This window comes from Diabrotica virgifera, chromosome 6, assembly GCF_917563875.1.
Source record: "Diabrotica virgifera virgifera chromosome 6, PGI_DIABVI_V3a".
Lineage (NCBI taxonomy): Eukaryota > Metazoa > Arthropoda > Insecta > Coleoptera > Chrysomelidae > Diabrotica > Diabrotica virgifera.
The window spans coordinates 28527875-28551614 of NC_065448.1; the positions used below are offsets into that span (position 1 = coordinate 28527875).

Below are 23740 nucleotides of genomic sequence, written 5' to 3' on the forward strand. Positions count from 1 at the left end.
ACATTTACCAGCTGACAGAAACGAAAATAACTTAATAAATTCGTTATAAACCAAATACGGCCTTAAAACATTTCAACGAACTTACAGTTACCATTAAAAATAACATAATAAATTCGTTATAAATCAAAAACAGCCATACAATATTAGAATAGCGCTGTACTACTGTAGCCCGTGTGAGACACGTGCAAGTACCAAAATTTTCAGCAAGCTGCTCCGTGGCACGTTATAATGCATTAAATGGTTAAAAGATATTATTTGTAACTGTAATAGATAAATGTTAGGTTATTTTTTACTTGATTAACTTTCAATACTACTAATAATAAGAGAGATGTAAAATTTGGCAAAAAAAATATTTATTTTAAATGGTTTAAACAAAATACTGGCTTAAATAAACAAATAACAAATTAGCTGATCGTATTTTTATAATCTATGCACCGAGGCACCCCAAATTAAAAAAAAGAACATCAATTTTCGTTGATTAGAACCGGAGTTATTGCGACTTTTGTAAATGTGTAGTTGTGAATTCATTTTTCGACAGTGAAATCAAAAAATCGCTTTGCTTTTAAACCTTGCATTTTTGGCGCATCATGAACGGCTCACTTTTAGAAGAATCGTTTTGATTTTCTCTTTGTTTATACTTGAACTTCTATTCTTTTAAATGTTACTTTTTAAGTTTCCTAATGTTTATAAACAAAGCCACGGTGAATTTTTGAAAAAAAAATGGTTAACTCGGGTCTTAAGGGCTTTAGGGCATTATTTTTTTTGTTTTAATTTGTGTAAAAATTCCAACATGTCAAATAAAAAATATTAACTTCCTATATGTTGATGCGTCTGAGTTATTCTAATTGTTTATACCTTAAAATCATACCACTTTTTCAAAAATATTTTACAATGTTTAGCATACATTTTTTAACCACTAGATAATTCAGTTTAATAAAATGATCTTTTTTCTTTAATTTCGTGCCTTTACAATTTATGTAAACCTAACAGTTGACGCATAATGACGTTGTAGATAAAAGCTTTTTGGGAAAAACAAATGCAATTTTGCAATAACTATTAAGTGAACCTTTTTGAAATTTTAATAACAAAATGCTTGTAACATTGTTCCTACTCTGACGCAAAATTAAAGTTTTTTGTTTATTTTCAGAAAAGTTATTAATCATTTTCAAATAATCGACTTTTGGAGCTATTTTCCCAATAACTAAGCAACAAATTAACCAATATAACTTTGCAATCTCTCATTTTAAAGAATTTTCTATGCTTCTTCAGAAAAATTGTGTCACTATTTCATATAATTTACCGATCTCCACCTTTTGTATTTAAAATCAAACAGCGATTTTCAATTGTTTATATATTGTTTATAAGTTAAAAAGTACGGTAAATCTTTTGCATAATTTTTATATTGGATATTGTTGTAACTAAATTTACCCAAAGCAGTTCTTAGATAGCTGTATCAACGGATGTCACGGGAAAATCCTTAGTTCTCTGGCCTATTAGCAAACTATTTCTCAACGGTAGATTTTCCTGTTGCAGATTCCGGATAATGTTTATTAAGCCAAGTATTGGCTTCAACATTATTTTTTTTTCGCCAAAAGCAATGCTCTACGTATTAAAACACGAAATTCGTTTTTATCCATTTTTTTTAAACTAACACAAGTTGTGTGTGTGTGTGTGTGTGGTTGGGATATTGACTGCGAAACCTAAGGCTTCATTCGCCTAATCATATTTACCTTTGATTCTTATAGCAAAAAATAAAATTTATTAACATTTTATATCAATAATATTAATGTTTTAAACAATATCAGTATGGTAAAAAATTCTACATCATACAATTGGCAAACTTGCAAATCACATAATAATAATGTTCGTACACAGTTTTCCAATATTATCCAGTTCCATATCCAGTTCCTAATCCAGTGGTTATATTTCTCCCGTATTGTCCAGTGTCGCTTCCAATGATTGATTTTTTTTTAATATTTTTTTTTTAAATATTTTTTTTATTATATTTTTTGATTGTGCTCATAATTCTTTTTTTGTTTTTTTTATTTATTGATTTTTTGGTCTTTTTTTTATCTCATTTTTTTATCTTTTTTAACCAAATTTTTTTTTTTTTTGTATTAAAATGATTTTTTTTTATTATCTTTTCTAATTATGTAGTACAATTTTGGTATACATTTTCTTTATAAACTAATACTTCAAATTCTTACTAACACAAGTTGCTTCACTCAAAATGCTAAATCCCATAAACTAAACTAATAGTTAGTTAAAATCTTTTGAAGGTTAGGGCTAGCGTTACCAGGTGTCCCGATTTGCGCGGGACGTCCCGATTTTCAGGGGTATGGGGACGCGTACCGATTTGTACCTGATCGGGACACTAAATGTCCCGATTTTCACCCACGAAATCCAATTTCAGGAGGACTTGTGTCCTCGAAAACCAATTCACGAGTGAATTTTATAACTATGTTATAAAAAACAAGGCACTCCTAAAATCGGCAAAATCGAATGAAAAATATAATTTTAATAAAAAATAAATAAGTTACTGAATCTACAATTTTTTTTGTAATTTCGTCTGATTATTATTATTTTGTAGGATTAAATACAGATTAGAGAAACACCTTGTAGTCCAGTAAATGAACGGGAAATACGGCGATACCGTGTAATTTTCAGGATCAACTCCGAATTGCATGAAAATTTAGAGGGCTTGTGCCGTTGGTTGCTTTTACTCGGGGGGTGACAGTCACCCCTAATTGGGGGGTGAAAAACCGTGCATCTAAAATAAGTCCGGAGAAGGATAATTTGACTAATTCTAAGCAATTTTAGTTCTATAGAATTTTAACTTAGTTAATACTTTTCGAGTTATTTACGATTGCAAATGTTTATTTTTGGACAAAAAAATCACGTTTTCAGGCGATTTTCACAAATAACTCAAAAAGTATTTGATGAAAAAAAAATTTCTTAGCAAAAAAATGTATCATAATATAAAAAAATTTAAAAAATTGTGAACTCGTAAAGTCTATAGACCCAGCAAAAGCAAAGTTGTAGCTCATGGAAAATACGTTCTTTTCGTCAAATTCCAAATCAAATATTTCAACGTGAAATAACCAAGAAATGAAGCAGTTTTCGGGAAAAACCAATTAACTTTTTTAATAAAGCTTTATTTTTATGTTTTAAAAAATTTCTAGCATCAAAACTAAGCGACCTATGCTCAAAATCAAGTTGACTCTTTTTTTTTTTGTAAAAAAATCGTGAAAATCTCCCCCTACTTAGCACCCCAAATGAAATTAATCGTGACCGCTTTACAAAAAGTTTACTTTAAAACACTTAGTAGTGGACAGAAGTAGACAGTAAGTAGAACCTAAAACGAGATTATCATGCAATTCGGAGTTGACTCTGAAAATTACACTCCAAGACGGTCATTTACTGGGCAATTGTTGTTTATTTGTCCCGATCTACAACCTTAAATCCCGATTTGTTTTTGCTTATGTACCGATTAAAAACAAATCTGACCTGGCAACACTAGTAGGGCTGACTAAAAATCATATGGATTTAATAGATACCAGTAGTTCCATCGATATGTCAGCCTACAAACTGTTCATCCCACCGTTATGTAGTCGTCTTTGCGCGAGAACGTTCAAAGCGAACAGATCTTCTTTCGTTCCTAGTCCTCCTCTGAATCCAAACTGGGTGTCATCTATATCTTCTTCTATTTTTTTCTATAGTCTTCCATGTAATATTTTGAGTATTGAGTATACATAGTAGCGAGAAAGTATGGAAACACGGTAATTTCTCAGAAACCGCTAGAATAGTCCATTCTTTCACGGTTTTTGCCCTAAATTTTAAAGAACCGCTTGGATTGGCATGAAATTTGGCATACGTATAGCTTACATATCAAAGAAAAAAAGTGATATTGTGCCGATGTGTGCTTTTGCCCTGGGGGTGACTTTCACCCCCTCTTGGGAGTGAAAAAATATATGTCCAAAATAAGTCCGGAAATGGGTAAATTGACTAATTTTAAGTAACTTTTGTTCTATAGAGCTTTTTCGCTAAGTCAACACTTTTCGAGTTATTTGCGAGTGAATATGTTCATGTTTCAACAAAATAACCACATTTTTAGACGGTTTTTCGCAAATAACTAAAAAAGTAAGTATTTTGTCGAAAAAAACGTTTTTAGCAAAAATATAGCTTATAAAAAAGTAAAAGAATGGTGTACACGTTAGGTCTCTGGATCTCGTAGAACCAGAGTTATAGCCAATGAAAAATAGATGCATATTCACCAAATTTCAAATAGAATATTTCGACGTGAAATATCCAAAAAATTAAGGACTTTTTGGGAAAAGCCCATTATAACTTTTTTAAAGTATTTAAAAAAAGCTTTATTTCTGCTTTTACAAAAAGTTTCTAGCATTAAATTTAAGCAAGTTACGATCAAAATAAAGTTGGTCCATTTTGTTTTTGCAAAAAAAAATCGTGAAGACCACCCCCTAATTAGCAACTTAAATGAAATTAATCGTTACCGCTCCACAAATTATTTTACTTATGTTGTGTTTATATGATCTGTAAGTTTCATCGATTTAAAGTGCTTATTTTTGAAAAAATTTAGTTTCAAAGTAAAATTTTTAAAAATTTAAATTTTGAAAAATATGCTTTTTTTTCAAAATAACTTAAAAATTGTTAGAGATACCAAAAATCTCGAAAAACAAAAAAAGTCAGATTTGCTTTTCTGAATATCATGTATTTTTTTGTTTTTCTGTTAGACAAAAATTTATTGATATTTGGTGTTTCTAAATTTGCATACATTCGTGATCAGTGACTCGTTCAACCCCTTTTAACTACAGCCCTTTCAATAATAAGGACTTTGAACCGATGAAATTTACAGATCATATAAACAATGTATACACGAGTCAAGAAACTTGTGAAGCCGTAACGATTAAGTTCATTGAAGATATTATTAGGGGGTGATTTTCTCGATTTTTTTACCAAAACCAAAAGGTACTAACTTTATTTTGAGCGTAACTTGTTTAATTTTCATGCTAGAATTTTTTTTTATAAAACAAAAATGAAGCTTTTTTTAAACACTTTAATAATGAGTTTAGCCTTACACCTAAAGGTAGAAAGGCTTAGGACTAAGTAAGTAAAGTAATAATGAGTTTCCCCGAAATGTGCTTCATTTTTGGTTATTTCACGTTAAAGTATTCCATTCGGAATTTGACGAATATGAACCTATTTTTCATTAGCTATAACTCTGCTTCTACTAGGTGTAGAGACGTGATATATACACCATTTTCTTAAATTTTTTACAGGCTATATTTTTGCTAAGAATGTTTTTTCGACAAAATACTTACTATTTGAGTTATTTGCGAAAAACCGTCTAAAAGCGTGGTTGTTTTGTTGAAAAAATGAACATGTTCACTGCCAAATAACTCGAAAAGTGTTGACTTAGTGAAAAAACTCTATAGAACAAAAGTTACTTAAAATTAGCCAGTTTATCCATTTCCTGACTTTCTTTGGACGAATATTTTTTCACCCACAAGAGGGGGTGAAAACCACCCCCAGTGCAAAAGCACATATCGACACAATATCATTTTTTTTCTTTGACTTGTTAGCTATTTGTATGCCAAATTTCATGTCAATCCAAGCGGTTCTTTAAAATTTAGAGGTTTTGCAATATTTTACCGTTAAAGAACGGACTAGAATATCTTTTATAGATTTTGGTGTGTAAGGGTCTTCTAAAGCGGCCGATATTATAGTAGTAGGTAATAACCTGTTGTCAAATCTTCCGTTTTTCTGGAAATCTAATGTATTTTCTTTATAGATATAAAAAAAAAGAAAAAAAAAATATAAAAAAAATAATAATAAACAAAAGATATAAAAAATAAAAATAATAAACAAAAAAATATATATTATATAATAAATAAATAAAAATGTATATGTGTGTATGTGTCTGTATATTATATTATGATATATGAAAATGTGTAATATATCGTAATTTAACTTGTGAAATTGCGTTCATACCAAACTAGACTGGCTAATTGGCTATGCCAAGGCCATAAAAAAATGTATTTTCTTCTTTCAAATAGCTCACCCTGTATATTTTTTGTGTCTTGAAGTCCTTAAGAAATACAGATTATTTTTCATGTTATATTCCCTATACCTAATTGCCATAATTTCAGAGTTATTACTACATGTATTTAAAAAAAAGTTTTTAAACAAATTGTAAAAATCAATATTTTCGGCCCATAGATAGACATTATTTTAGGTTCTTTGGATCATTGGGAACAGAAAAGGTCTTTTGTAATTTTTATCTAAAGTTAATCGTTTCGAAGTTATAAATAATTTAAAACTAAAAAAATCGAAAATGACGATTTTCAAGGTTTAAAAACACAAGTAACAAAAAAAAATCTTTGAAATTACGAAGTTCCTAAATTCAAGCTCAAACCTTTTATAAGGCTCCGTATAATAATTTTTGACACGTTTTATTCTAAAACATTGTTTTTCTAATTGTTAATGAACCGCATATGAGAGGACATAAAATTAATAACTAAAAACAGTGCCTTAAAAAGAAATGAGCCCAAATTACTTATAGGTAACTGATAAAATAAGGTTCTAGACACTTCGTAGTTTAAAAAATAATATGTTTTATTGTGTTTTTAAACCAAGAAAATCGTCATTTTTCGATTTTTTTCTCTTTTGAATTGTTTATAACTCAGAAACGATTAACTTTACAGAAAAATTACAAAAGACCTTTTTTTGTTCCCAGTGATCTAACTAAAGAATCTAAAATAATATCTAACTGGGCCAAAAAAATTGATTTTTATAATTTAATTTTTTTTTTAATAAATGTAGCAATATCTCCGAAATTATATAGTCCAGAAAGCCACTGCGCATCCTCTAGGAAAATATTCTGATTCGGATGTTTTGCACAATCTTACTCAAAATGGACCCCTTTTAACAAATTTGCATGTTGCCAAGTCAAGCCAAATAGGTCAAAAAGTTTTTAATCTTTTTTTTGTTTTTTCCCTAAAATTCTTTTTTTGAACATGGAATTATGTTTTTTTAGGCTTTTTGGATCATTCCAAACAGAAAAGGTCTTTAGTGACTTTTCTCTAAAGTTGATAGTTTTTGACATATAAGCGAATAAAAATTTAAAAATTGCGAAATCGGCCATTTTTAACCCTCAAACTATGTGAAGAACTGAAAATTTCAATGTTGCCAAGGAAGTTAGATATTCTTTAAACATCGATTGATGATATCCCGAAGAATTTTTTGCAATACAACATTGAAAACCCCTTTGTTTTTTAATTGCTAATCAAGCGGGTGCGGCACTATTTTCAACCGTTGCATGTACATAATAATATATGTAATATGTATGCGTAAATATTATGTGCTGAAAAATATTCTGATTCATTTTTTTTACCATCTTGCTTGAAAAGGTTCCCTATTAACAAATTTGCATGTTGCCAGAGTCAAAAAATGTTTTAAACATTTTTTTTTAAACTGCTTCAAATGTTTTCAGACTACATCTACATGCAACGCTTGAAAATAGTGTCGCGCCCGCTTGATTAGCAATTAAAAAACAAAGGGGTTTTCGATATTGTATTGCAAAAAGCTCTTCGGGATTTCATCAATCGATGCTCATAGAATATCTGCGTACCTTGGTAACATTGAAATTTTCGATTTTCCACATAGTTTTTGAGGGTTAAAAACGGCCGATTTTGCAATTTTTTAATTTTCAATCGCTTATATCTCGAAAACTATCACATTTAGAGAAAAGTCGCTTGAGATATTTTCTATTTGGAATGATTCAAAAAAACTAAAATAAGTTGTCGGATACAAAAAAAATGGTTTCAGAAAAAAACAAAAAAAAAACGTTTAAAAAAATTTTGACTGCCTTTTGATCCTGGCAACATGAAAATTTGTTAAAAAGGGGTCCTTTTTGAGTAAAGCTGTGCAAAAAAAATTGAATCAGATTATTTTTCCGCACATATTTTTACGCATATTACATAAATGCAACGGTTGAAAATAGTGTCGCGCCCGTTTGATTAGCAATTAAAAAACAAAGGAGTTTTCGGTATTGTGTTGCAAAAAACTCTTCGGGATTTCATCAATCGATGTTTAAAGAATATCTACCTGCCTTGGCAACATTAAAATTTTCAGTTTTTCACATAGTTTTTAAAGGTTAAAAATGGCCGATTTCGCAATTTTTAAATTGTTAATCGCTTTATTGTCAAAAACTATCAACTTTAGAGATAAGTCACTACAGACCTTTTGTGTTTGGAATGATCCAAAAATCCTAAAAAACTTGTTCGATGCAAAAAAATAATTTTTTAGGAAAAAAAAAACAAAAAAAAAACGTTTAAAAATTTTTGACTCACTTTTGGACCTGACAACATGGAAATTTGTTAAAAGGGGTCCTTTTTGAGTAAGATTGTGCAAAAAATCCGAATCAGAATATTTTTCCTAGCGGATGCGCAGTGGCTTTCTGGATTAATAGCATTTAGGTATAGGGAATATAACAAGAAAAATAATCAGTATTTCTTAAGGACGTCAAAACGCAAAAAATATACAGGATGTTCCATTTGAAATAAGAAAGTTAATTAGATTTCCAGAAAAACGGAAGATTTGACAACAATGTAATTACCACTACAGGGTGTCTGCGTAACTTTGCACCATATGGGAAACTTTTTTAATATCAATTTTACGAAAAAAAGTCATTCTTTATAAAGTGCTCTGCATAGTCTAAAACCTAAGATGCAATCATCAGATATCAAATTTTGTCAACAGTATACGAGGTATGTCAAAAAATATTAATTTCGCTCAAGAGCAAACTACCTTTATACTTCAAAATATCAAAAAATTTTATTATGAAAAGTTATTTGTAATTAAAAACCATATTCAAATATGCAATAACAGCCTTCTACGTGAAAAAAAAAATTCTGAGATTTTCCTAAATTACCGATTCCGAACATCATTTTTATTTATTAGACATGTAATAACTCTTTTATTAATAATTTTAGGAAAAAAACTTATTCTTCATAAAAATCTGTGCATGGTCTAAACCTCAAGATAAAACCATCAGTTTTCCAAGTTTGTTAATTTTATACGAGGTGTGTCAAATAATATGAATTTAGAAATAATATAGAAAGAATTCTTTCTAAATTCATATTATTTGATACACCTCGTATAAAATTAACAAACTTGGATAACTGATGGTTGCATCTTAAGGTTTAGACCATGCACAGATTTTTATGAAGAATACCTTTTTTTCCTAAAATTATTAATAAAAGAGTTATTACAGGTCTAATAAATAAAAATGATGTTCGGAATCAGTAATTTAGGAAAATCTCAGAAATTTTTTTTCTCGTAGATGGCTGTTATTGCATATTTGAATATGGTTTTTAATTACAAATAACTTTTCATAATAATTTTTTTGATATTTTGAAATATAAAGGTAGTTTGAGCGAAATTAATATTTTTTGACATACCTCGTATACTGTTGATAAAATTTGATATCTGATGATTGCACCTTAGGTTTTAGACTATGCAGAACACTTTATAAAGAATGACTTTTTTTCGTAAAATTGATATTAAAATGTTTCCCATATGGTGCAAAGTTACGCAGACACCCTGTATAATATCGGCCGCATTAGAAGACCCTTACCTACCAAAATCTATAAAAATCGTTTTAGCGTTTTCCGAGAAATTACCGTGTTTCCATACTTTCTCGCTACCCTGTATATTATTAAGTATGTATGTGTTTTACTTCATAAATTTTTAGAATTTGCAACTCCTCTACGTAAACAAGAACATCTTCGCATTCACACAGGAGAAAGGCCATACGTCTGCAACATCTGCGGTTTTACCTTTAAGAAATATTCCACTTACTACGCCCATGATATACGACATAAAATAAAAAGAGGGGAAATCCCCAAGAGCACTAAAATACCCAAAAAATATCCAACGAAACCGCCCAAAAATAAAAAAGATCTAGAATGCGAGTTTTGTCAAAAGTCTTTTTCATCCAAGCAAGCGGTTTCGGTGCACAAACAGATTCATTTCGGAGAAAAGTGTTTTTTGTGTACGGAATGCGGAAAAAGTTTCATGAGGAAGAACCATCTAGAAGTACATGTTAGGATTCATACTGGTAAGTATTTTACCACGTTTTTATATACTTCACCTGTTCTTTGTCTGTCACTTTGTCCGAGAAAATATGTTCTTCTTCTTTTTATGGTTCCTATCCGTTGCGGATGTTGGAAATCATATTGGTAATCATAACCTTGCTCGCTGCAGCTCGAAACAGTTCCGTTGAAGTTTTCTTAATTTATTTATTTATTTATTTATTTATCTATTTATTTATTTATTTATTATTCAAACAAACTATTAGTTTTTTTACATGAATAAATATTACTTATATACATAGTTTCAAAGTACAGAGTATACATTCATCAGTAATTAATTAAAGAAAAGTAAACATCAACAAAAAAAAACAAATATATAGCTATTATGAAGAACTGTAGAGTATGAACACCATCAACGGTAGTGAAAGCTGTAAATTTATTAGATGGACAAATTAATAATTCCAGTTACTATTTTCAATCGAAACTTAGCAGGAGAATCAGCCCAATTTAAATTGAATAATTCATTAAAATGGTTTGCCAACCGGAACATGGTTACAAGAGGTGATCTATTGATCGAAAAAACATGAGGTATGTGAAACATAGGGCTAGAGCGCATTCTTCTGGCTGGTACGCTAAATTTAACCAATTCAAGCAATTCGGTAGAATTAATTTTATTATTAATGATCTTGTATAAAAAAGTCAATACAGAGATTTGTCTCCTATTCTCTAGCGATAAAATTTTAAATTCTTTTCTTGGGCTGGATGTTCTAACAGTATGATAATCAGGATACCTACGGAATTTTCTTAAATAAAGGGACCTCAAAAATTTATTTTGTATTTTTTCTAACCGCTCTAAATTAGGTTGATACTCTGTGTACCACACTTGTAACCCAAATTCTAATTTGCTCCTTACTAGAGAATAATATAATATTTTGAGCGTATTTATGTTAGTAAAGTTATTTGACTGTCTTATTATATAACCCAATGTTCTATTTGCAGATTTTGCGATATTTTTAACGTGGTTACTAAATGATAACATACTATCGTACGTTATCCCTAAATCTGTTTTTTCCGAGTCCCGCTGTAGACTTTGTTCATTCATTAGGTAATCGAATAAGCACGGATTTTTTAAACGCGTTATTGACAATACAGAACATTTATTTATATTAAAATGCAATTTATTTTGACAACTCCATTCATACACCTTGTTTATGTCTTTCTGTAACATGACACAATCTCTAACTGTTTCAACCCGCCTGTACAATTTCAGATCATCTGCAAACATTTGATACATAGAATATTTAAATACCTTAGGTAAATCATTTATAAAGAGTAGAAACAGTAGTGGCCCTAGGTTGGATCCTTGCGGAACCCCCGAATTCATTTCATATTTTCCAGATGTATTCCCATTGTGTTTAACTACTATGCCTGTATTTTCTAAGTAATTTTTTATTAATGTAAGAAAGTTTATTGATAGTCCGTATCTGCTTAGTTTTTTTAACATAATATCATTATCCACTTTATCAAAAGCTTTTTTGAAATCCGTGTATATTACATCAAGTTGAGATTTACGTTCAATAGTTTCTAATGCATCGTTAGTAAAAAGTAATAGATTGGTATTACTTGATTTGTTGGCATTGTTTACAATAAATTATTTGTTCCAACAATTTAGCTGGAGAGCACATAATTGATATAGGCCTATAATTTTCAACGTTCATTTTATTCCCGGATTTAAATATGGGTGAGACAAGTCCCGTTTTCCACATTGAAGGAAATACATTAGTTGATAATATAAGGTTGTAAATATGTAGTAAGGGCTGTCGCACCCACTCACCACACGCTTTGAGCATAAAAGCAGGTATTCTGTCAGTTCCCGCAGATTTCTTAGGTTTTAATTTATTTATCGCATTATTGAAATCAGTCTCATCAACTGAGTCTAAAATAAAAGTATCATTTGTTATATCTATATCTCTATTAAAATTTAAATTATAAGAAGGTTTCTCCTCTGCGTATACTGATGCAAAAAATGTTGCAAAACTTTCGGCAGTCCGTTCTTCCGGTATATCTTGTCCGTTGTAATAATATTTATCACTGTTAGACGTCTTTTTATTATAATTCCAAAAATTATTTACATCAACACTTATCTCATTTTCTATTTTATTTATATATTCTTTTTTTTTCGTCTTAATTAATTTACTTACCTCTTTTCTACATTCTATATATTTATTTTTGTAATGATCAGACATATTTTTTAATTTTCTGTATCTGTCTTTTTCTTTTAGCGCCCTATTTATGTCAGGTGTAAACCAAACCGGTCTTAATTTCGTATTTTTATGAAAAACATTTTTTGGAACGCACTCGTCAACAACCCTATTCCAGCTATCATAAAAATTTAGTACAGCCTTGTCTACATCAAATTTTTCTTCCAATACCGCATCCCAATTCATGTCCCTAACACGTTCACTAAAGGTTAAAAAATCAGCTTTTTTATAATTTAGTCTAGTTACAATTTCCGTATTCTTTGGTGTAATGCTTCTTTCTATATTTATATTAATCTCAAGCGAGGGATGATATATATCTTCATTAACAAAAGGCAAAAAGTCCCTATTTACTACAATATTTCTAAAATTATTTTCAGATGATATTACCAAGTCCAACGTTCTGTCCTGAAAGTTTTTAATGTTATTATATAATACATACCCATTAAAATCCATAAATTCTTGAAAAATTTCTAAAATATTATTGGATACGTCTAAGTTATATACAGTGCCCGTGATGGCTTTTATATTAAAATCTCCGAAAATATACGTATTATCAGAATGTGTTAGATTATTCTGTAAAAATACAAAAACCGCTTCGTATACATGTGATGGGCTTCCCGAGGGAATATATAGAGCACAGAAGTTATATTTGTTTTGACCAATTTTCATTTCAATAATAAGCGCTTCAAACGATGTATTATTTCTAATAATTTTCATTATTTTATGTTGATTTTTTACTGCGAAAAATACTCCGCCTCCGGTGTTTTTATTTGTAAATACTAAGTCCCTATCACACCTTACCAGTTTATATGTGGCCAGATCTATTATTTCCCCATCATGCACTCCCGCCTGCAACCATGTTTTAATCGCGATCACAATATCAAAGTTCTCATGTTCTCAAATTCCGCCCCCATGATATTCTCCTTCTACCGAGTCCTAGCTTACCTTTGACTTTACCTTACAAAATGGACTGCAGCAAGGAGTAACGGTGCTGATTTGTCATAACCTGTCACAGATACTGCAGTTTTATGCGTTTGATGGTAAACGCAATCTCCGATTCATTCTTTCTAGAACTTCCTTGTTCGTGATCCTTGCTGTCCAGGATATTCTCAGCATTCTTCTATAGAGCCACATCTCAAACGTTTCAAGTTTTTTAATAGTGGCCTCTGTAAGCGTCCATGCCTCCGCTCCGTACAATAATAGAGAGAAAACATAACATCTCAAATGTCTCATTTTTGTATCTAGGTGCATATATGTTGTGGCTTTTGAAGATGACGCTCATTTTGTTAAAACCCGTTCTTGCCTTTCCTATGCGGCACTTTATTTCCTGTACGGTGCTCCACTGCTCATTTATAATACAGATAGTTTCAAAAGTTATGCATCACCCCTCGTAATCACGATGTTTACGCTTTTATAAATCCGTATCTTTATCACATATTTAATGGGTCTTTTTTTATAAAAAATATACCTTTGTTGGTTTTTTATTTTATTTGAATACCCATTTAATTGACCTGGTTTTGCCAAGGTGTAAACATTTGATAAATTTATACTGTAGGCCAGGGTAATAAGGCAAAGATATACCCTGTTCGTGACACTCGAGCAGCCAGGGTAATGAAGCGTTTTTTCGACAGGTAATCCCTATGAGAACAAATTGTAACTATTTCCTGCGTAGGATCTGGCGGCCATTTTTATTTATAAACAATTTAATGTCAAAAAACGGTATTTTTTCCGTTTTTTCTCAAATCAATGGAAAACAGTGTACCTTGTGGTTACATTAGTACAAACATCTTCGAGAGCATGAAAGAAGCTTTAAAATGACGTATTACATAGGTTGATATACTTACTAATTGTTAATATAATTGAGAAAAAAGGTCTAAATTACAAAAAAATTAATTTTGCTATAACTATTGTAAAAATTAGTTCGCAGCTTTGAAATTTTTGTCAAATGAGGGTTCATTGGTGCTCAACACGTGACAAAAATTTCGAAGTGATTCATTCAATTGTTTATATTTTATTCAAATTGTTTTTCCCAGAGAGCTTTTTTTTGTAATAACATAAGTCAGAAAAACAGAATGATAGAACCATTACGCGGTGTCAAATGAAAGAGCATAAGTTAAACTTTCAAACTTGTTTAAAAAAAGTTACTAAAGAGTGCATTTATTAGTAATAAATAATTATGCAAAAGTCTCGTCAATTTTTCCTTATAAACAATTTGAATAACTTTTTTGTTATGGTCGGTACAAACATTTTTTTGCACATTCTAAAAGATGGTATTTTTATACGAACTTAAAAAAAAATAATTTAGCCTAGGTCAATTAGGGCCAAAGTTAGCAACATTTTTTAAAAAATTTACAGCTAATTTGTTTATAATAAGTAAGGATCGAAAATAGCGCTCTTTCGCTTTTAAAAACACGAAGTATTCATAAAAAATTTTTGGCTTTATTTGATTTTCAAGGAAATCGTCAATAAAGCTTCAAAAATGAAGTACAAACGCAACCCGCTTGCAACCGACGAAGTAGACGCATAAAATCCATGCGACCTAAAATTGAAACATAATCAATCCTACAGTTTTTTGTATCTTGGGAATCAACCAATGAATTTTAATGTTTTTTTTAATTTGTATATACTTTTAGAGTACTTTACAAGTATGGAGTCAGTTAATTCATAAATTATAATAAACAATTTAATTTATTTAAACAAAAAAAAACATTTTATTTAATTATTTTCCGTGTTTTAGGTGCACAACTACCAAGTAATGTTATGTACATAATAATTGATAAAAAATTGTTGTGAATATATATAATATATACAGGGAGGGGCTAAATTATGGAATAAATTTATTTTCTCTCAAATGTAGGACTTTGGAGAAAAATCCCGAAGCAGGTCGATTTTTATTTTTAAATTACAATTTTTTGGCATATATTTTATATTAGTGACCACCACCTGAGCGTGATGATGTAATCAAGGGCGCCCATATAAAAATTTTTAGGGGGGGGCCAAACGTGAAGATGTTGCACATTACATTTTGTATATTTCGGATGACAATATATACAGTAGACTCTCTCTATAACGAACACGGATATAACGAGGTACATTAGGTGTCCCATGAAATTCCTATTGAACTATAACGCTCTATAACGAGGCATATTTGGTTATAACGAGGAAAATTTAAATCGAAGAATACTTGTCTTTACCTGTTTTTAGCGTTCTAATGGTCATAAATAAATAAATGCCCCAACTACCTGTACATAGAAATGCCCAACATCTGTCTTATTATCGAAGCCAGTGCTATAATAAACTCGGCCACCTGTAATAAACATCTGCCTGTTTATCGACCGATATGGCGAAGTCTCATTGTTCACTGTTCAGGTTGACCATCGACACATAATAAACTACGTAAGAGGCATCAAAAGATTTCAATATTATTATTGTTTGATATAACGAGATCCGCTTATAACGAGATAATTAATTCACCATTTCAGTTCTCGTTATAGAGGGAGTCTACTGTAGTTTAAACCACCTAAAAACCTAGTTTGAACCCTGTTGTGAGGAATTATTCATACATTTAAACACTAGACCAAGTTTTTAAATGGAAATGTCATGGGTACCACAAAAGTTGAGCCTCTCTTTAAAACCCGTTTGAAAAGAATACAATGCTTGCAAAGCCTTCCCTTCAACTTTGGCGAGCAGACTAACCAAGAGTATGTGTCGAACCAAGTTTTTACTTTAAAATCTTAAAAAGGAGCCCCCTTTATTTTTGCAGATATAGAATCCTTATGAAAAATAAGGCACACATATTCCAAACATTTTTAGAATTGTTGATAGATGGCGCAAATAAATCGCATTTTCCGAATATAGCGCCATCCGTCAACAATTCTAAAAAAGTTCGAATAAATGTTACTTATTTTTTGAGGAGGAAACTCAATCTGCAAGAAAAAACGGGGGTTCCTATTTAAGATTTTAAAGTTAACTCTCACCCCACCTCCAAAGTGTGGAATGAAAAATCCTGTTTGGTGTCATTCTATAGATTTTTGAAAAATATTAAACACGTGTTTTTTAGTTTTATTTGGAAGTACATATATTTCTCGAGATATTAGACCGTTTCTATAATTTTGCTGTGGTATCACGATATACCGTTTTTTTCCGATTATAGCGCTATCTACCTATCCACAATTCGCAAAATGGCTCGACTAAAATTTGCTTATTTTAACAAGGAAAATCCAAATCTGCAACAAAAATTAGGGGTTCCATTTAAGATTTTAAAGTTACCCGCTCCACACCCAGGGGTTGAAGTGGTGGACTTGTTTAGTGTCATCGCATAGATTTTTGAAAATTATTGAACACGTATTTTTCAGTTTTTCGATCCGATGTTCATTTCGCGAATTATTCGGCTTTTCCGCTACTTTTGGGACACCCTGTATATAACACTCATTCATCATGAAAGATCACCTGTTTTTCATTTAAATAAAATTGTTCTGTTCATCATAATGCACACTTTAAAAATAATCTACTTACTAAAAAAATACTTTTGCAAACTAAAATTTGACTATGTTCAATAAATTTTAAAAATTATTTTTGAATATGAATTTTTTCAAAATATAAAATATAATTACTTTATACCAGTTGTTTAAGACAAATGGCTCATTAGTGATTATCGATCAGAGATCGGAATTCTTGCTGATATGGTTTTTTTGCAGTATAAATGATTCATTTAATTTGTAATTTTGGGTGTCGATTACAGTGTATATGTTTCCCACGCCTCTAATCTCTGTCAATGTTTTCGTTAGTAGCATACCCTGATTGTGGGAAATGTGTATTATGCACATTCCATACAGACCACTGTCGCAGACACAAAGATTTTCTGTTAAACTATTAATAACTACCCAATATGTGAATTTTTTTTATTAATAAATATGTTGTTTCCAATTTATCTCTCAAAATTATCCAATAATGTTTTGACAAAAATGCGTTTATGTAATATAAATTTAAATTTTTTCTTTCCCGAAAAGCTAGGGGGGGGGCACGGCCCCCCCCTGCCCGTGTGTATGGGCGCCTATGGATGTAATCGATGATTTTTTTAGAAATAGGGGTCGTGTGATACCCCATTTAAAAGGGTGTTCAATTCTCTATTCAGTAATATAAACATTAATATCATTATTTATACAGGGCGGGCAAAAAAAAATAGTTTTGAATTAAACTAATTGACGAAAAAGGAAGAATGAAGACAATTTATTTATCTCAAAATACTTTCTATCGCTGTCAGAAAATTGGAAAAATGTTTATTTGGCAAATAAACATTGATTTTCGCTTAAATTAAATGTTAAAACTGCAAAGAGGTTGTTTGTGATTTAATTTAAGCGAAAAGAAATGTTTATTTGTGAAATATTTTTTTTTTCAATTTACTGACAGCAGTACAATGTATTTTGAGTTAAATAAATTACATACATTCTTCTTTTTGCGTCAATTAACTTAATTAAAAAATTATTATTTTGGTCACCCTGTTTTAATAAGGATATTATTGTTTATATTACTGGATAGAGAATTGAACACCCTTTCAAATGAGGTGTCACACGACCCCTAATCCCGTTTAAAAAAATCATCGATTGCGTCATCACGCTCAGATGGATGACGTCACTGGTATAAAATATATGCCACAAAATTGTAATTTAAAAATAAAAATCGACCTGTTTCGCGATTTTTCTTAAAAGTCATCGATTTTAGAGAAAATGAATTTATTCCATAATTTAGCCCCTGTCTATATTATATTATAAAGTGAGCACGTAAAGTTGGAATAAATACATTTTCTCGAGAATGGACAATTTAAAAAAAATCTTGAAACAGATCAATTTTTATTTTTAAATTACGACTTTTTGGCATATATATTATACTAGTGACGTCACCCATCTGGGCGTGATGACGTCATCCATGATTTTTTTAAATGAAAGTAGGGATCGTGTTATAGCTCATTTGAAAGATAATTCAATTCTCTATTCAGTAATATAAACATTAACATAGTTATTTATACAAGGTGTCCAAAAAAATTTTTTTTGATTTAAATTTATTGACAAGAATGTGTGAAATTTATTTAATTCAAAATGCATTTTACTGCTATCAGAAAACAGAAAAAAATGTTTTTTTTGGCAATATTGTTTTTTGCTTAAATTCAATATTAAAGCTGCTACTCACCAGCCTCGTGACAGTTTGAACATTTAATTTAAGCGAAAAGCCATGATTATCTTTTAAATAAACATTGTTTTCTGTTTTCTGAGCGCAGTAAAATGTATTTTGAATTAAATAAATTACATACATTCTTCTTTTTAGGTCAATAAATTTAATAAAAATTTTTTTTTGACAGTGTATAAATAATTATGTTAATGTTTATATTACTGAATAGAGAATTGAATTACCTTTCAAATTGGCTATCACACGACCCCTATTCTCATTTAAAAAAATCATCGATGACGTCAACACCACCAGATGGGTGACGTTACTAGTATGATATATATGCCAAAAAGTTGCAATTTAAAAATAAAAACTGAGCTGTTTCGGGATTTTTTTCCAAAATCCTCCATTCTCGAGAAAATGAATTTATTCCAACCTTTACGTGCTCACTGTATAATAAAAGAAAAATTTCTATAAAAGTGCGACTTTTACTCTATAAGTTTGCTTACAGTTGCAGTAATTTGAATTTTGTAATTCATTGTTTACGAAATCATTTTTGTCTTAGATTTTATATGTATATGAATAAAAAATATAAAGTTTTTTTCCTCTACCAAGGCCATAACTGTACCAAATTTTCTGGAGGCCTAGGATAACGGCGAATAGCTTTTTCTAATTCATCCCATAAATGCTTAACAGGATTAAGATCTGGGCTGCATGCGGGCCATTCTAATCTTATCAATCCAACCTCTATTTTATGAGTCAATCAGCGTTTTACTTACAAAAAATGATACAGCTCTTACAAGAAAAGAGATATTCGGATCATTCAAAAAACAAAATTTTAATGATTTCTCCGGGATAATATGACAGGACTATGAAACAAAATGAGCCCTTCCATTTTTCCACAAAATTTTTTAAAGTTAGAAGAAAATACAACGCTTCCATTCATCCCTGTATAATGTTATGCAAGCAAATTTTTTTTCCGGAAAAATACGAAACGATATCAATATAATTATGTATCTACAAATTGGTGCAAGAATCTTAAAAATCGGAGCACAAATAATGAAGTTATAAACTATTAAACTTAATCAAAAATTTTGGGTGGCGGAATTTTGTACCGGTGAGTGTAGTAATACCTATACATTTATTACAATTTTTGTTCACCTAAAACACGATAAAAACATTTTTTTTAAAAAGAAAATTTTTTAAATAAATTAAATTGTTTATTAAATAATTTATAAATCAACAGACTCCATATTTGTAAAGTACGCTAAAAGTACATACAAATTAAAAAAAAAACATAAAAATCCATTGGTTGGTTCCCAAGTTACAAAAAATTGTAGGATTTTGAAGTTGATATTTCAATTTTAGGTCGCACGGATTTTATGCTTCTACTTCGTCGGTAGCAAGCGGGTCGCGTTTATACTTCATTTTTGAAGCTTTATTGACGACTCCCTTAAAAAGCAAATAAATCCAAAATATTTTTCTGAATACTTCGTGTCTTTGAAAGCCAAAGAGCGCTATTTTCGATCCTTATTTATTCTAAACAAATTAGCTGTGAATTTTTAAAAAAATGTTGCTAACTTTGGCCCTAATTGAACTAGGCTAACTTATTTTCTTCTAAGTTCGTGTAAAAATGCCATCTTTTAGAATGTGTAAAAAAAATGTTTGTACCTGCCATAACAAGAAAGTTATTCAAATTGTTTATAAGGAAAAATTGACGAGACTTTTGCATAATTATTTATTACTAATAAATGCACTTTTTATTACCTTTTTTTAAACAGATTTGAAAGTTTAGCTTATGCTCTTTCATTTGACACCTGCAGAATGGTTCTAACATTCTGTTTTTCTGACTTATGTTATTGCAAAAAAAGCTCTCTGTGATAAACAATTTGAATAAAATATAAACAATTGAATGAATCACTTCGAAATTTTTGTCACGTGTTAAGCACTAATGAACCCTCATTTGACAAAAATTTCAAAGCTTTACACCAATGTATACAATAGTTATTGCAAAATTAATTTTATTGCAATTTAGACCTTTTTTCTCAATTCTATTAACAATAAATAAGTGTGTCAATCTTTGTAATCCGTCATTTTAAAGGTTTTTCCATGCTCTCAAAGATGTTTATACTAATGTAACCACAGGGTACACTGTTTTCCATTGATTTGAAAAAAAAAACGGAAAAAATGCCGTTTTTTGACATTCAATTGTTTATAAATAAGAATGGCCGCCATATCCTACGCAGGAAATAGCTACAATTTGTTCTCATAGGTATTACCTGTCGAAAAAACGTTTCAGTGCCCTGGCTGCTCGAGTGTCATGGAAAAAACCTTATTACCCTGGACTACTGGTGAAATTTTTCAAAACGTGATTAAAAATGAATCGTATTTTAATTTCTGAGTTGGACCGTATATGAATTATCGATTTAGTTAAAGAAGGCCATTCACAGCGGTTCGTGGCGGAAAAAGTGGGTGTTTCTCAGAGTGATGTCTAGCGGATATGGAATAGGTTCCTGGAGAAAAACTCGATACGAAATAGAGCTCCGTCTGGTAGACCTCGAGTTACCAATGATCGACAGAATAGATATATCAGAATTTCCATCCGTAGAAATTCTTCTATGTCTGTACCAGCCTTCCAAAGAGAATTCAGGCATGCTGCAGGAGTCAGAGTATCGTTGGCTACAATAAGAAGAAGAATTTTGTACTCAGGTTTGAGGAGTGGTCGATCAATAAGAGTTCCTCAGCTACAACCTTACAACCTAGGCATGTTTTGGACCGCCTCTAGTGGGCTCAAGAATACATACAGCTCCCCCAACAGTTTTGGAACTTTGTGCTTTTTTCAGACAAGACCAGAATATGTTTAAATAGTGATAACCAGCGAATTCGTGTGTGGAGAGAGAGCCAACAAGAGCTGCACAACTAGGCACACGCGAATTCGCCGGTTATCACCATTTAAACAGATTCTGGTCTCGTCTGAAAAAAGCACAAAATTCCAAAACTGTTGAGGGAGATGTATGTGTTCTTGAGGCCACTGGAGGCGGTCCAAAACATGTCTAGTCTCCAGTGGAGTAGCGTGAGTGTCGGCCGCCCGGGGCGGAAGACAATTTTGCCGCCCTCTTATTTAGGTATTTTAATTTATTGTATAGTATACATTACATACATTAATTATAGAGAACTTTTCGGCGAGAACAGTAATCATTATTTTGCATTATACAGGTTGACTTTAAATAAAGAAGTTTATCGAGGTTTTACAATCACGTTTATCAATACAAAATTTCTTTTACTTTAACCAATTAGATACATCGATATAACTTAGGTACCTATCACTTAAGATTAGGTACACCTTGACGATCGACAAAATTAAATAAAATCAATTTTTTAATTAGAACTAGAACGATATAGTCCTGTCGCCAGGTGGGGAACAACGGCCTCCTTAATTCAGATGGACTTACCCAAGTTTTTTTTATGTATTTTGACCCGTAAAACACGAATTTTTTGGGTAACAGTTGATCCGGATGTCGATAAGATTGTTATAAACAAAGAACTTGAGGAATTACATAACAGCGATTTTTCGCAAAACAATACATTTTCTTTTGTATTGTTTGGGTTATTCTAGGCAAAAAATGTTCTTACAAGTTTTTTCGTAGGATGCATAGTTTTCGAGATAAACGCGGTTGAACTTTCAGAAAATCGAAAAAGTGCAATTTTTGAACCCGAATAACTTTTGATTAAAAAATAAAATAGCAATTCTGCTTAGTGCATTTGAAAGTTCAAGTCAAATTCTATGGGTTTTGATTATTTGCATTGCTAAAAATTAATTTTTTTATTGTTAAACAAAGCTATAAACACATAGTGTTTCCCGTGCCCAATGTATGCGTTTTAATGTACGTAATCTACATAGAAATTCTCTATATCTACTCGTTCGATTTCAAATGAGAAATGCATTGAAAACATCATTCAAGCACTATGTGTTTATAGCTTTGTTTAACAATAAAAAAATTAATTTTTAGCAATGAAAATAATCAAAACCGATAGAATTTCACTTGAACTTTCAAATGCGGTAAGAAGAATTGCTATTTTATTTTTCAATCAAAAGTTATTCGGGTTCAAAAATTGCATTTTTTTTATTTTTTGAAAGTTTAACCGCGTTTATGTAGAAAATTATGCATCCTACGAAAAAACTAGTAAAAACATTTTTTGCTTTGAACGACCCAAAAAATACAAAAACATGTTTTGTTTTGCGAAAAATCGGTGTTATGTGATTCCTCAAGTCCTTTGTTTATAACAATCTATACATATAACAAAATATATTCTATATTTCTATATATTCTATATTTATAACAAAAAATTCGTGTTCTAAGGGTCAAAATACATAAAAAAACTTGGGTAAGTTCATCTGAATTATGGAGGCAGTTGTACCCCTCCTGGCGACAGGACTAATAAAATAATGTTAGATTTTTATCTTTATTGAAAATTAATATGAGTATTTGTTAGAATTAAAAACAAAACTTCAGTCTTCAATTAAAAATTTATACGTCTACTTTTTTTAAGAGCAAAGTCTTTTAAGTAACGTTTACACGTATCCAGTAACTGGCGCCAGTCTCACTGGAATGCGAGTGCTTGACTAAGACAGCGCTGGGTAGGTTCGTTTACACGTATCCAGTAACTGGCGCCAATCTCACTGGCACTCTTATTAAAAATCCTAATACTGCCACTGAAACCACAGGTACGACAGCGCCAGCGACTGGAACGCTGTGTTTACACGTGTCTACAACCACTGGCACGGGGTTAGAGGGGACGCGGACGAGGGCCACTGGCAGACAGCGCTGGACTGGAACAAAAAAGCGTTTACATGATGCCAGTACCATGCCAGCACTGTCGTTCCAGTGCGACTGGCGCCAGTTACTGGATACATGTAAACGCGCCTTTATTGCACCGTCAATGTCTATCGCATCACATACCTCTTGCTCAAAAGACAAAATAGCCAAATTAGTTAGTCTTAGAGTACTCATTGTCCATCTTAAATAATTTTTAATCAATTTCAATTTTGAAAAACTTGTCTCACAGCTGGCATTGCTTATAGCAACTGTGAAAAATATTCGGAATATTATTAAAATATTGGGCAGAGTATCTTCCAGCTTGGATTTAACAATAAATTTAAATAATTCAAGTGAGTCTGCATTAATCAATTTCGTTGCATGT

General features: G+C 30.8%; 1 protein-coding gene across 1 annotated transcript in view; it reads left to right on the forward strand.

The window, feature by feature from the left end:
• Positions 1-23740, forward strand: part of LOC114328667 (zinc finger protein 226-like) — a 64237-nt gene that overhangs the window by 31043 nt on the left and 9454 nt on the right. Inside the window, exon 3 of the mRNA XM_028277586.2 lies at positions 9776-10141. Coding sequence (XP_028133387.1) covers positions 9776-10141 — 366 coding nt within the window. The remainder of the gene's footprint in view (positions 1-9775; positions 10142-23740) is intronic.